The 14340-nt window shown below is 35.7% G+C and overlaps 1 protein-coding gene across 1 annotated transcript in view; it reads right to left on the bottom strand.

Moving 5' to 3' along the window:
* Positions 1-14103, bottom strand: part of LOC149085346 (uncharacterized) — a 41130-nt gene extending 27027 nt beyond the window's left edge. The window contains exon 1 of the mRNA XM_089233947.1: positions 13615-14103. Within this exon, the coding sequence (XP_089090073.1) occupies positions 13615-13978 (364 nt within the window). The 5' untranslated portion in view covers positions 13979-14103. The remainder of the gene's footprint in view (positions 1-13614) is intronic.
* Between the last annotated feature and the right edge of the window lie 237 nt (positions 14104-14340).

Genomic DNA, 14340 nt, shown 5'->3' with positions numbered 1-14340 from the left:
GTATTTCTAACACTATCCAAGTCCAAAAATTCTAAAAAAATGGTGAATGTTTTTTGCCTTTAGTCTTGTATATTTTGAATATTTTTGGGAGTCGCAAGCGGCAGTGACAAAAATATATCTCGGTATACATAAATGTGTATGTATAGTAGAAAAAGAGAGAAAAGAAAGAGCAGAAGAAACTGCAAAATCTGGAAGAGAGTGAAGTTTAAGGTTACACACGATCTCCTAAACATTTGGTTACCCTTATAGAAATCAAGATGGATTCAAGATTCACACAAAACTTTTCAATAGAGTTTTGTAGATATTTCATTTCGTAGCTGCGGGAGATTTGATGTGCATTGCCCGGATTGGGAACGGAAAACCAATGTCGGTTATATACATACGTATGCATACTCACTCTCACACGTATATACATGCATATATTTTGCTCCACACCATCGGTAAACTACATTCGTTTTACTTTTGGGACGAGCATATTACGGATTTGCTTTTGCGGTAACGGAATATATCGCCAGCAATCAAATAGTGACGGCAAGTACTGCAAGCTACTATTTCCGAAAGCGTTGTAGCGTTGCATATGCGCGTCACCGAAGAAATGTTCTCTCTCTTTCTACAACTGCATCAGACATTGGTTCTGGTTTTTTTTTTCCATAAAAGCCCTCGACATTATTTTCCTTTGGCCCATAAGATACGCTCGGTCTAACCAGAACTTTCCCTTCAAATACTACATAACCATTTTCAGTAAAGAACGAACGCTCGTAAAAATATAAATGTGCATTTCTAGGTGAAAAATATATTGAATCGCAAGATTACCATCAAAACGAGATTCATATTTTCGAGGCAATTTTTTCTGAATAAAATTGAACTGTTCTATATTTCATAACATTTTTGACGTTTGGTTGGAAGATATTATTCAGCTATAAGAATCATAGATGAGTATCTGGGTACGTACTCGATTTCAGTCTAAAAATTGACGAAATGAAGTATACTTTGTTGAGATGTTAGTAGTTCAGTTCGATTCAGCAAAATAAATAAATCCCCCTAAGTTACGCTATTGGGGGACCGACGATAACCACGGTTGAGGTATGGTTTTGCATACAAATACATATGAATATTAGCTAATTGAGACCAAAATTTAGGGGGAAAACACGTCTTTTTCGCGTTCTTTGTATGGGTGTACCACTATGTTACTTTCTTATGACTTCATAAAATTTAACTTGCCTTGTGTCGGCAATCCGGTTCGTTAAAAAAAACTGTATTCCCCATAAAATATGTACGAATGAGATGAAGTGTTAAAAGCTTTGAACATTTTAACAATACCTTGGTTCCCCCCTCTCCCCCAAAGCAGAATATGCCGAAATAAAATTCGACGTACGTCATACGTCGCAGAACAATCAATGCTACTGCAGGAATTTTAAGAAAAATGTAGAAAACCCATGATGGGAATCAGCCTTTGGGCTCATTGCAGAACAATGTAAAACATTCTGCTTTGGGGCCCTGGTCTATCGAAAGAAATTAGTTTTCTGTGTTAAAAATGAGTTTCAGCCAAGGTGAATTGTCAACAATGAGAATCAGATTAAACGGTTTTTTTCCAAGACTGGAAATAACGTTGGACTTCAGAAATGAAATTTTTACTTTATGTCGAAAATGACAGATAACATACGAGATTCCATTTTTAAATCTAGGCAAAGTTTTCATCTTTATATAGCTACTGTAGCCTTTCAAAACTTAGTGCAGTTTCATTACATATGATCGCGTCTGATCGAATAAAACAATTCTTACTTGATTATCACTGAATAATCTCTACAATTTCAGCAATGATCCCGTGATTGTGCTTGAATTTCAGAAATGTTAATTTTTCACAGAAAATCGCGTAAGTCGGGGGGGGGGGGTGTTACTGTATTCCATACAGATTCTAATACAAAATTTAAATCTTATGTTTTATTTTAACAACTGCAAAGATTTGGTAAACGTACAAAAAAATTATCCATTATAATAAATGAATTTTATAACTTCCTTAACGATAATACGATTATTTTCATTTCGGAAAGAAAGATCTTGCCGATATAATACGCACATGACTGTACGCTACTTGACTTTAAATAGGCATTCAAGTAAGAAATAAACGGAACTAACCATCTATAAGCGCCTCACCCTATTAAAATTTTATGAAAACATTCCAAATCTGTAGAAGATATAATAAGACCAAGAAAAAATTTATGAAAAGAGATCGCTGGAGAGAGGAGTTTTCGCAAACAAAGCTCGCCAATGACAGCCAATTGATAGATGACTCCGTTGTATGTCCTCCTGAAATTTATCGCAAGAACACCAACAACGTATGCGGCATCAACTCAAACCATGGACCGGTGTAGTTTGGCATCCGACAAGCCGTCGGCAACAGCAATTGCTGGAATTTGTTTTTCCTTTTAGGTTGTTTTTTAGTAAATAGCATGGCGCGATTCTCCGCCAGATTCGGCAAACCATAAATTCTCTTCTTCTCTTTTACTCCCTAATTAGAAAGAATGTTGATTGATTTGTTGGATGTTGCCGGAGGCTTCATACAGACATTTCACATTACCACATAAAGAAATAAAATAAATTCTAACAGAACGCTAGCTGGTAATTCAGTTCGAATTGCAAAATTGCAAACGATCCACCCAACTAATCGGCCATAATTTTACATCCCATATTGTTTATTTATTTTTTATATACTCTCTTTAATTCCGTATTGGATTTATATCCAAGAATATTCTCATTATTACTTTTTATTTGCGAACTTTTCTCTTCAAATATTCATTCGACTTTGAAAATGTTCATGATATTTGGTGAGAGTATGGCTTGTTGACGTTCGGATACCAACTCACGTAAATGGGAAAGAAATTCCGTTTTCTCTTTCATTGTATTTATAAACTAGGTTCGAATCGATTCGTTTGCACGGTAATAATACAGTGCCTCCAACAATCAATCGCAAATTTAAAATGGAATTACTCACTTTCTGATAATTGAACTTACCATAAATCATTATTTTTATTTTATTCAATACATTTTTTTAAATCACAATCTAAGAAAACGACTGTTTTTGTCATACATAAAAGGTTCATTTATCATTTCTATGTACCAGTATGCTACATAATCCTTAGATAAGTGAGTTTTTATGTTTTTAAGTTTTTAAATTATTGCTGCTCGAATTTTAATAATGTCTTCAAGTAGGGGGATAGCTATAAAAGATTAGCCTACGCATGCAAATTTTTTACTGTTAGCAACAGCACAATTAAAAGTGAGACTATGACCAAGTGAACACGTTTTTTTGGAAGTGTCTCAAGAAGCCATTATTTATTGATGACATCTTTCATGTCTTCGATTTATTTAGGTAACATGTGACTTTTTGTCATGTTATAGTATGTAATTTTTCTGCAAAAGAATCTTAATTTTTCTGTAGATAGAAGATTGATAGAAGATTTCAAGTTACAAGTTATTATGCAGATCCTTTTATGTCGAACAATATGGTAACGCTAGAATTCAACTCTATCTTACAAATAAATACAAATACAAGAACCACAACAGACAAAATTCCCAACGAAGTGGCAGAAAAAAGATGTCCATTATACAGGGTGTCCTGTAAATACTAGCAGGGCCTTTATCTCATCTACCGTCCGTCGTAGAGGTATGATTCCAATTTATCAAATGCTCAACAGGCGTTCAAAAATTACCCTGTTGTAGTTTTGACTGAATACAGTGTGTCACAAAATAAAAAAATCTAAATTTTTAGACGGTCCCCGTGTGATTAAGAACCCGATTGCAAAGTTGTTGCCCTGTCATTCTTGATGTCACCAAAAGGAATTCCTTGTTTCTAAGTGTGATATTCACAAGGATATTTAAATTCGAAAAATGGAGGAAACTTGGGAAAGAACAGCGTTAAAAGCGGATAAATCGGGTTTTCCGAATTTAACGCTGTTCTTTCCCAATTTTTCTCTCTTTTTCGAATTTGAATATCTCTGTGAATATTGCACTTAGAAACGTGGAATTTTTATTTGTTGGCGTCAGGAGAGACAGTACAAAAACTTTCTAATCGGAAGTTGGAAAGGAGACCGTATAAAAATTTAGATGTTTTTATTTTAGATGTTGTTATTTGCACACTGTATTCTCACTCTCAACACTGGTACAGGGTAATTTTTAAACACCTGTTAAGAATTTTTTAAATTGGAATCATACCTCTACGACGGACGGTTGATAAAGTAAAAGCCCTGCTAGCACTTACAGAGCACCCTGTGCATCTGAACTATATTAAAAATACAGCAACCCAATAAGAGCAATAAAAAACCAATAATTATGATAAATATATAAATATACTGGCTATAAAAAATATGGTTGTCTCATCTAAGTATCGATAGCTTCTCGATTTATTCCAATATGTTTATCGTATTTACTTTTAAACGTGTCAATTATGTTAGAATTCACGACCCTCATAGGTAAGGTATACCATTTATTCACAACCTTATTACAGGAAAACTCCTTGCGATACCACAACCTAGAATTATCCCTCACCAATCGAAGCTGTTGCTGCCTATCAACAATTTAGAAAAGCAATAAACAGGCGGCTAAGAGTAGGCCTACGCTCATAAGCGCAATGCGAGCTTTCTCTCTTAAAATGAAATGAAATCTGGCAGCGAAGAAAGCGAAGGCAGGGCGAGACCTTAAAAGGAAGAGAAGAGTTAAATGCATATGGAAAAAGCCCTGAAAACACAGGGAAAGAAATGCCAAAACTCTATCGAAATACTGTAGCGAATCTCTTTGAAAAATAAAAGAGCTCTTGCTGAAGGAAAAAAAATTAATAACAAAAATCATGCAGGCCTGCTGAAAGGACCTTACAGTCTCTCGGAGTCACATATAGTAGCCTATATGTGTGTATTTTGTGCCTTTGAGTAATTTGTGTTTGTGCATTTGTATATTACATATTTGTATTTGTATCTTGTGTGTGCGCTTTGTTTAAATAAAAACAAAACTCCTACGATGAAGATTGGATTCGGAGTATAATATGAAAGGAGAGGGATCATGAGGAATGCTCTATTTATGAAGTTACGAGAACGGATATTTGTTTGCGACTACTGTTAAATCTTTCGGTGCGTACTCTTGGCCACCAGCCTTGTATACTCTCACCCGACAAGGCAGAAAAGAGTACGCACACATTTGCCATCTTTTTTTTTTAGAAAATTTGTAACTTATTTGTTTATAAGGCTAGAGGTTTTATTTCTCGTAATTTTATACTTCATTTAATAAACTATATTTCGTGAAATTTTTGGAAATTCATCTTTTAAGTTTCATTTATATGATTAAAAAATCCACTAGTTACGTACTCTTACCCACCTTTCCACTACATATTATAAAGTCAATGCACAAGTGTAGACCTGAACAATTTGATGCAAGGAAATTTGAGTATGCAAATACGCAGGATAGCGTCAATGGAGAAGGAGCCCGCTCATCATCAATATCCATTGAATATCTTTCAGAATTGATTTTTTCTAAAGAGTTTCTTTTTTTTTTTACGTGGGCTCTCTACGATGTGTGTACTTTGGCCTCTCTTCAACCTGAGAGTAAATCGCTAGCTTTCTTGTTCTCTATGAGGCTGTGTAACTCCAATTAAAAAGTCATTGTTAAGGGGAAATTGATGCATTGGGGCAGCTTGAGACGATCTGGAATGTATAAGTTAGTACAGACCACGTTCACGGAAAACGGACGTTATATTAGGAGGCCGTTATAACGAAGGTTTGAGAAAAACATTGGCTACTTAAGAGCTCAATATCTGAATGGAAAAAAAAAACTATATTGTTAATTTTTTGTTGCAACGTAAGAAGTTGCAGTGAAAATGCACATAGTAATAATAATAAATAATGAAAATGATACTAAATTTTTAATAACTAATTACATGCGCTCATCTATGAACCGAATTCTCCAATATCAAGGGTCAAGATCGAACACAATTTTGGCAAATGAAAAATATGGATTTTGTACATTCCTTTGCAGAAAAGAGGAGGGACAGATCTGAGTTCCGCCGTTGTACTGGACTGAGGTCTTCATAGGTCGTTATATTTAATGAAAAATAACATGGATGAATCGGAAAAAAATATTGTAACTTATCGTATCGGTCGTTATAATGGAATTATCGCGATAACGCATGGGCGTTATAACGAGCGTCGATTTCAGCAGCAACAAGATGATGATGCTTGATACTTTGAATGCGTATTTTTAAAATTTCTTTGGATTATAAAGAAGTACACTATCAGTCCGAAATGTGCATGTAAATCTAATTATTAATAAGCGAGTCACTTTTATCTATGGCTCTTGATGACATTTTGTCCTGAACTATAAATGACTTGTAATATTATAACCGTGAATAATGACGATTAGTTTATAGTATTTCTTGCTATCTTTTTATACGTCGTTTAACATTTAAAATTGGGAAACGTCATTTTACACGAATTTTATAAAATTGACAAGTTTGGCGTCAGCTCATCCTACGCTAGTTATTATTATAATTAATATCATAAAATAATTTACTTTAATTTCTTAGTGCTCATTATAACAAGTGGCATATGTGTTTTGGTAACTAGATTTGCTTATGCCCGAGTGTGATTCAGGAAGCTTTTCAATTTTATGCTACTTTTTGGATTATATCAAGTAAAAGAGAATTGTCTGGGAATATGCTAAATTTATGCGAAAATCTGTTTAGAATGATGATGGTCCTGAAATGTGTATAGCATAAGCATAGACTATTCAGTTTCTTACGAAAATATGTGAAAAAAATATTTTCATCTATTTTTTTCGACAAAAAATAGCGATAAGTGGTCAATTAGCTTTTGTCTAAAGGAATTTGTGCAATTCAGTAAGCTAAAATGATGAAAATGTTACACATAATCGAAATTTGACAATGTCATTTAATGTGATAGCATTTAAATTGTTCTGAATATGTTATTATAGTCTCTTTACAACGACAAATGAGATCTCTTCCGTACAAAAAAGATTAGGCTACTCTCAGACTACGATAGTTTTCCATGTTAAAATGGCTTCTTTGCACAAAATATTTATTTTCTCCGTACATATACGTACTGATGGAATTCTTCTCAGCGAGTTGGGAAACAGCAATCTCTTTTAACATCAAGTTTCATCATCTTCTTCGAAGTTTCGCTCGTCTATTCGGGTTATTGTTTCACAAACTGTAAATCATAAAGTGCAAGAATGCATTCCTTTTTCCCCTGAAGGAGTAAACCTCGATGTCTTCGAACGGTGTTATATTTTCAAACTAGTCTCCCCAACTCATATTTCATAGGGTTTGTTAACAGAATAACGTTCTTCCTTCTAAGAAGAATAAAGAAGCCTGATTGGAGAATTCGAGAGGGAACAAAATTTATGGATATGCGCCTAAGAGGATCGAAAGGAATGCACCGAGTGAGTCTATTTGGTCAAATATGAGGGAAGGGGGTGCCTCCATCTTCAGGAAAGACTCCTTACCGTTAATCACAAAACAGCTATCTAGCGCTGAATGCGAGACCCGTGTTTCGAAAACAAATTAAGCCAAAGCCTTGGCAAAGCCACCGCGATTCCGTTAAAATTGAAGCCGTCAGAGGGTTGAAGCCAAAGAACCGCCGTCCAATCACGGCTTCTTTAAGTGATGGTTATGGGACTCTTGGGATCTTTCCATCATAATTTCAAGTGTATTAAATGCCTTAAATTACGGCGGCTGCGTCCCCCGAGGCTATAACCTTTAATCAACGCCACGTTTCAATGTTTCATTACTTTTAGCGAAGCGGACAACTTCACCGACTGCTCGTCACAGAATCCTATGACAGGTGGTTTACGACCTCAATGTCTCGTGAAATTCGTGGTACTTAAGCTCGTCGAAGATGTCGGGGAAATAAAAAAAATAAAAAATAGGTGAAACCTCTTTCTATACGCACATTCAGAGTGCGGCAATCATTTCCCTTAATTCACTTTCCAACGAACCCTCACTTGCAAATATACATCTTAATTTCATCTCTCTTCACGCTTTACCCTCTAACATATATCCTTCCAATTATCATTGTCGGGGCTTCTTTTTTCATCGATATGCGTGAAATTTGCATATGCTCCCGGCTAGAGAAAATAAATAAAATATTACCATTCATTTTTCTTTTGGGAAACATATATTTTTTTGAACTTTCAAAAAAAAAAAATCTCACTCAATGTCGAAAAAGTAATGGTATGCGTATCGCAGGAATTGAATTTCAATTTTTATTATTACGTAAAAGGAATTCACGCGTCCATAGAATTATTGAATTACTGTATATCAAATGGTTTCGTTTTCTTTAAATTGACAAATTAACGAAAATTGATGGCAAAAGAAAAAAAAATACATTTAAACAAAACAAAAATGTATTTGACTTCAAAAATTTTATTTCTTATTTAGTAAATTTCAGAAAAGTTCCATTAAAAATTGATAATCAATCGAATTTGGTTATCGAGATATTTCAGTTGGTAAAGTATGATACAGAATATCTGAGATACTGTTTTATATATAACATTTCACGGACAAAAAATTATTCTGAAAAATGCATTGCTACGTGTTGTGGCATTCTGCGCTATAAACGCGATTTGTATTAAAAACATGTTGCAAGATTTTTTTAACAATTACGAATAATTTATCGGTGAATAATTCTGTTTTGTTCGTATATAAAATTCAACAAAATTAGCTCTTTTTTATTATGAGCATGGGCGGAGATACGAGGGGATGGCGTGGGGGGCATCGTCCCCCCCAGCGTCAAAGGTGGAGTCGACTGATCTAAAGTATATATGTATATATGAATTGACATCATCATCATCATCGCCCCCCCCTGCAATAATGAACGTGCCCCCCCCCCCAGACTTCCAAGTCTATCTCCGTCTATAGTTATGAGGGAATTCTCATATGTTCATCGTCTTGTCGCTTATTTTGAATCAATAGATTTTATTAGTATGAATTATAGAAGGAATTTTGTAATATGTAAAATGATTATAGAATTCTAGAAGACTTTCATGCCAGAAAACATGAATGCAATTGAAAGTGATGAGTATGCAATTAATATGCGAATGAATGAGGTCATATATAAATTTATAAATACCAATATAATCATGTTCATATACATGGGAACTATTAATTGACGAATTAGAAAGATGTTGAATAATTAACGTTAAATGTTCCTTTTATTCGGAAGATATATGCCGACATTTAAATTATCTTCATTTTATTAATCGCGGATTGATAAGTGTAATAGTTTGTCACCTGGTTGAGTTGTTGGTGTGCTAGTCTTCGGATGTGTAGGCCTGGGTTCAAATACCTGTTCGGACATGGATGTCTACTTACAACGATAAATTCCTCATATTGATTACGCGATCTGTTAACACTAAAACTACCGTAACAGTCTTTTGACTGCTATTGCAAAAATGCATGATACTGCTGTAAATGTTGGTATATTTTTAGATTAAACCAAGTAACTTAAGAACTAGAGGTGCCTGTTTTGAAATATTGCCGTATGAAGATTGTTAAAGAAACGTGGGGGCCCCTGGGGCCCCAACCCCGTGAAACATATTATGTTAATATTTTTCCGAATTTAAATTGCGTATTATTCAATGATTTCAAAATTTCGGAATGTGGGTTGCTCCACGACAATCAAGTGACACCCCTTCCAACTCAGGGGTTCCGATAAGGTAAAACAATGAAGGGCTACAAGGGATGTCAGACATATCGCGTATATATCCCCATATTCATATCTCCACGACCCAACCCATACGGGTAAAGGGCTTACATCCCGGAAGGAACAGAGTCCGGGTCGTGTCTGGTCTTACAGACATTTCGTATGCCCACCCGAGTGGCGTGGTGGTAAGATGCTCGTCTATCACCGTGAAGGTTACCATCACGGGTCACAGCCCCAGGTTCAAACCCGAGGGAGGATATAGAGAAGATATTTTCCCTAAAGAACTTGAGGCGACCACCGATAGATAACGCCTTCATTTTCAACCCAACTTGTTAATGACAGTAAATTGTAATCTAGCGATATGGTCAGAGTTGGTGTTTGCGTAGTAGACTTTTCGTATATAAGGAATTCATAAGACACGCGGGGGGAGGGGGATACGGGCATTGCTATGTGTGTTTATGAATCGGTGAGTGCACGCGTCACAAAAATTCTAGGTGGATCAAGTGACCTGAATCCTGAAGGTTCCGCCATCTTTGCTCCACCCAACTGGAGCAGTCGAGATTTAACTAATGCCCAATTTACTAGCAGAAAGAACATGAGGTATCATCGTAATTCTGTTGCTTTTGTTTTCAAGTTGTTGCAACAGGCAAACAATTTTATCATTTTTCATACAATTGCTTAATGATGTCAAAATAATTGTGTTACGCACATGTAAAGACAGACTATTTTAATGCATTCTACCGCCTCTTAGAAATTAGTCCATCTGTTTTTGAAACACCCTGTATGTTTGCTTCCGCCTCAAATGTAAAACGAAGCATGGGTGATTCTATACTCTATTTTTAGAAGAGAAAAATAAATAATAATTTTCTTTCTTATATATATATAAAAAATGCATTCATATGGTGTATTTAAAATCTGGATGAAAAACGAAATTTCCAACTGGTGTCAAATTAACAACTCGATATAGTATTAAGAAAACGTAAAGATCACGTTTACTTTAAAATGTTATTATTTGCATTTCGGTATATCAACATCAGTTACGAATCATCTGTAAAAGTTTGAGCGTTCGATAGCCAAAATACGCTTAAATGACATTAATTACTAAACTTATCAACCATTTTTTAATATTTTCAAAAGTTATAATTTCGTTATAAATTTCACGTCCCTTTAGTAGGAATATTCTTGCAATTTTGTGATGTCACTGTTCTCACAACACGTATGAACACCAATAGCGAGTTGAAGCTCACTTCCGCAGCCAATTTACTTGATAGGCTGATACAGAAATGAAACCAAGATATCCTCAGCCGGTTAGGTCAGATAGTATAGTCATTAAGATAACAAAATTACGCTTGCGAAACATATTTTAGCATGAGAATCAGATAAAAAGTTTTTGTCATTTTTTATTTAAAAAAATCCTGAGTAGAATCTATATCTATATATTTCTAGAACCATACAATTTGTGCTTGCATTTCTTTGGCATGGATATCGAAACGGACTTAATAAAATCTGCATGCATTGGTAATAGTGATAATATTGAAAAGTGATCCGATGAATGTTTTAGTGTGAAAACTTTTCAATTTCCGACCACGATTTCCCCATGATAATAATCATAAGCGTCGGAAGTGTTTTAGATCCGTGTTTGCTCTGTTTGAGCTTATGCAGGAAATTCATATTTGTAAATTAATTCTGGCGATGATTGAAACTGCGCAAAATACTGTGAGTGTTCGTGCACCCCTCCCCCCCGGCTCCGACGCTGCTGATAACAACTATAACAATTGCGGTCGCGTGTTTTACTTGTGAATATTTCTGAATTACGTCGAATGAACTAACGGATATTACCTATTACCGTTTGACAATACAAAAAATAACTGTAATCAATGGCAGAATGCAATGTTTTATAAATTTCACCATCATATTTTGTTAAAGACGTTCTGCGCTCGAAAAGTTATAATGTTATAAATAAAATCTTCTAACGTTTTCAAGAATATAAGAACTCACGGCTTATTGGAAATTTAAAAACTGAGAGAAATTCGAGCGTCTCGACTAGTAAATTATATATATATATCAGTTTTTTTTTTTTAATAGTAATTAAACAGAACAGAAAGCAAGTCAAAAACATTTTGATCTTTGAGAACTATATAAATTTATATTGGAAAATAGACAAGTTATAATTTCAACGTAGAGCAGTCTTACAAACTTATCGTCCCCTTGTCAACAGTTGTCAACAATAAGCCCTACAATGTTTTCAGCTCCCCCTCCTCCCCTGCCGACTTACTAGACCAACCCATGCGATCCTATGTTGGATACGTAAGCTTTTACGTTTTCGCGATCTGCTCCTACCCCTCAAGGGGCAATAACACTTAAGGAAACATTAATGCAAAGTAATGTTTTTCTCGCAATGTTAATTGCATTGCCAAAAAACAAACATCAGTTTGAATGTAAGGAATTCCCCTTTTTCTTGTTTTACCTTCAATTTCCGATAATGCTTTTTGACTATGTTTAATATAGGGCATTTTAACTAGGGATCCTTGAGGAGATTTAAAGGGGACCGTGAGCTTGGATGAGAAAGTAGTTAAATCTTTGTTTTTACATTGCTACGTATTCAATATTATTTTGTTAAGGGATTTGTGGCCCTTTATCGGCACAGAGGTCCGCAGACTTCACGCGTCGGTACAAAAAGTCTATGGAACACATGCGGTTAAGAACCTCCGGTTTAATGCGTTCGCTACGAGGTCTCAGCGGAAAATCGACCACAGATTCTAGATATTTTATTGTTCTAACATGACACCAATTGATATTTATAATATTATAAGTAAGTAAAATTAGTAATTTTGCAAACCGACGCACATATGTGACACGGGGATATAGATTAAAATTTCTTTTGTAGCCCGCATGTCACATATATGACATATTTAATTAAAAAAATTAATTATATTTGAAAGATTGAAATTGATTGAAAAAAAGCGTTATACAAGTTATATTGTATAATATTTCGTCATGTATATATATTGTTTGTAATTGCATTTTTAATTGGGTTGCTGTATTTTTGAAATATATGACATCCATATTTATTATGAGCATCTTTTTCTCAGCCACCTCGTTGGGCATTTTGCCTCTCTGTTGTGGCGTTGTATTTGTATTTATTTTCTCATAAGACATTTCTCAATACATAACTCAATGGATAGTCCTGTATTTGTGTATTCGTTTTAGAAATTCGACAAAAAAAATGTAATTATCCTCAGACCAACACCATATTTTTATCTTTATCAGTTTACACTCGAACAATCTGTTTACGACACAATTTGATGCAAACAGTTATCTTAAACTGTTAAAGACTGTGTCACATATTAATGACGTTGAGCTCATATAAGAAAATTGGAGCGTTATATACCATAGGCCTACATATGACGCTGATAGCAAACGTATTAATATAAGTATGCATGACTTCTAATCAATCAGATTTAGGTCACACGTAATAATAGCATCGAGCAGTTGGACATAATTCAAATTTAAATTAGGACTTTTTTATGTGCATTTGGGGGGGGGGGGGTAACGTTATATGTTTAAATATCGCATAGAATTTTACCCTATAAAAATAAATTCAAAGTTTAACTTCAGCCAAAATTTCATGCAAGCTCAGGAAATTCGTAAAGAGCTTGCGGAAGATATGAAAGTTACGGTTGTAAAGTGAAACAGCATCTAGTTTTATGCATATTTTGTACAACTTGTATTAGTAAGTGTTTATTTTTTAGCAAATGACACGTAACGGTACGGTTTGGTGTGCCCACTGAGAGAACGAGAACCACTCTCTACTTGGAGAGCCCCTCCTTTCCCCGCGAAATAATTAATGTGTTGCTGACCAAAGTTTTGAAGTAACTCAGAGAAAATAAAAAATAATAAATACACTCACCTGTACCGCCGTCCTTGGACGGAGAATGGGCATGAGCCCATGGGAACCAAGGTGTCGGCTTTCGGGACAGATGTCCGGCGAGGTGACCCACGGAACCTACCGGAAGAAATGCCGGTGGCCGCAACACTGGTATCTGAGAGTCCAGATAGAGACGTGCTACTGTCGGACCGGGTGCGAGTCTAGGTTCATCCTGGATAGGTGCCGACGGCAACGGTGATCTTCTTTTTGGATCGCTTCGGCTAAGAATGCTTACTATAGAGAAAGGGTTCTTAGCCTGACACGGTGGACACGGTTGTGGCGAAGATGTCAGTGGCGAAAGGGAACCATCCGGCGACGGCGATCTGGATGCTTTGTCCGTGGCCATTTAATGAGGAACGCGTGTAAGAAACTGAGTCACGACTTGGAAAATGCCATGCAAAACGCTCTTTCAATCGGATGTTTTGCTTTTGAGGTCAAAAGTCAAGATGGACCGAGATAGCCGTTGTCAGAGTTTTCGCGCCCGGCATTGAGAAAAAGCTATTGCTCTGTGTTGTATCGTCAACGTACAACCATTGGTCCGGCGGCTTTCATCGGAGCGATCGACGATTGGTGGCAGCGAACGAGAACCCTCCCACCTGTCGCCGTCGTGGAGCGGGATTGGTCGAAATAGTGGAGAGTGAGAGTAAAGGAGGTTTTGTCGAGATGAACATTGAAAGATAGATGGAGGATATGATGGAAAAGAGGATG

The sequence above is a fragment of the Pholcus phalangioides genome, unplaced genomic scaffold (assembly GCF_987345545.1).
Source record: "Pholcus phalangioides strain wild (caught in Gottingen) unplaced genomic scaffold, Ppha-v1.0 ptg000007l_1, whole genome shotgun sequence".
NCBI classification, from domain to species: Eukaryota; Metazoa; Arthropoda; class Arachnida; order Araneae; family Pholcidae; genus Pholcus; species Pholcus phalangioides.
Note: the sequence above shows the minus strand (reverse complement) of the source record. Positions and strands in the feature narration are given on the sequence as shown.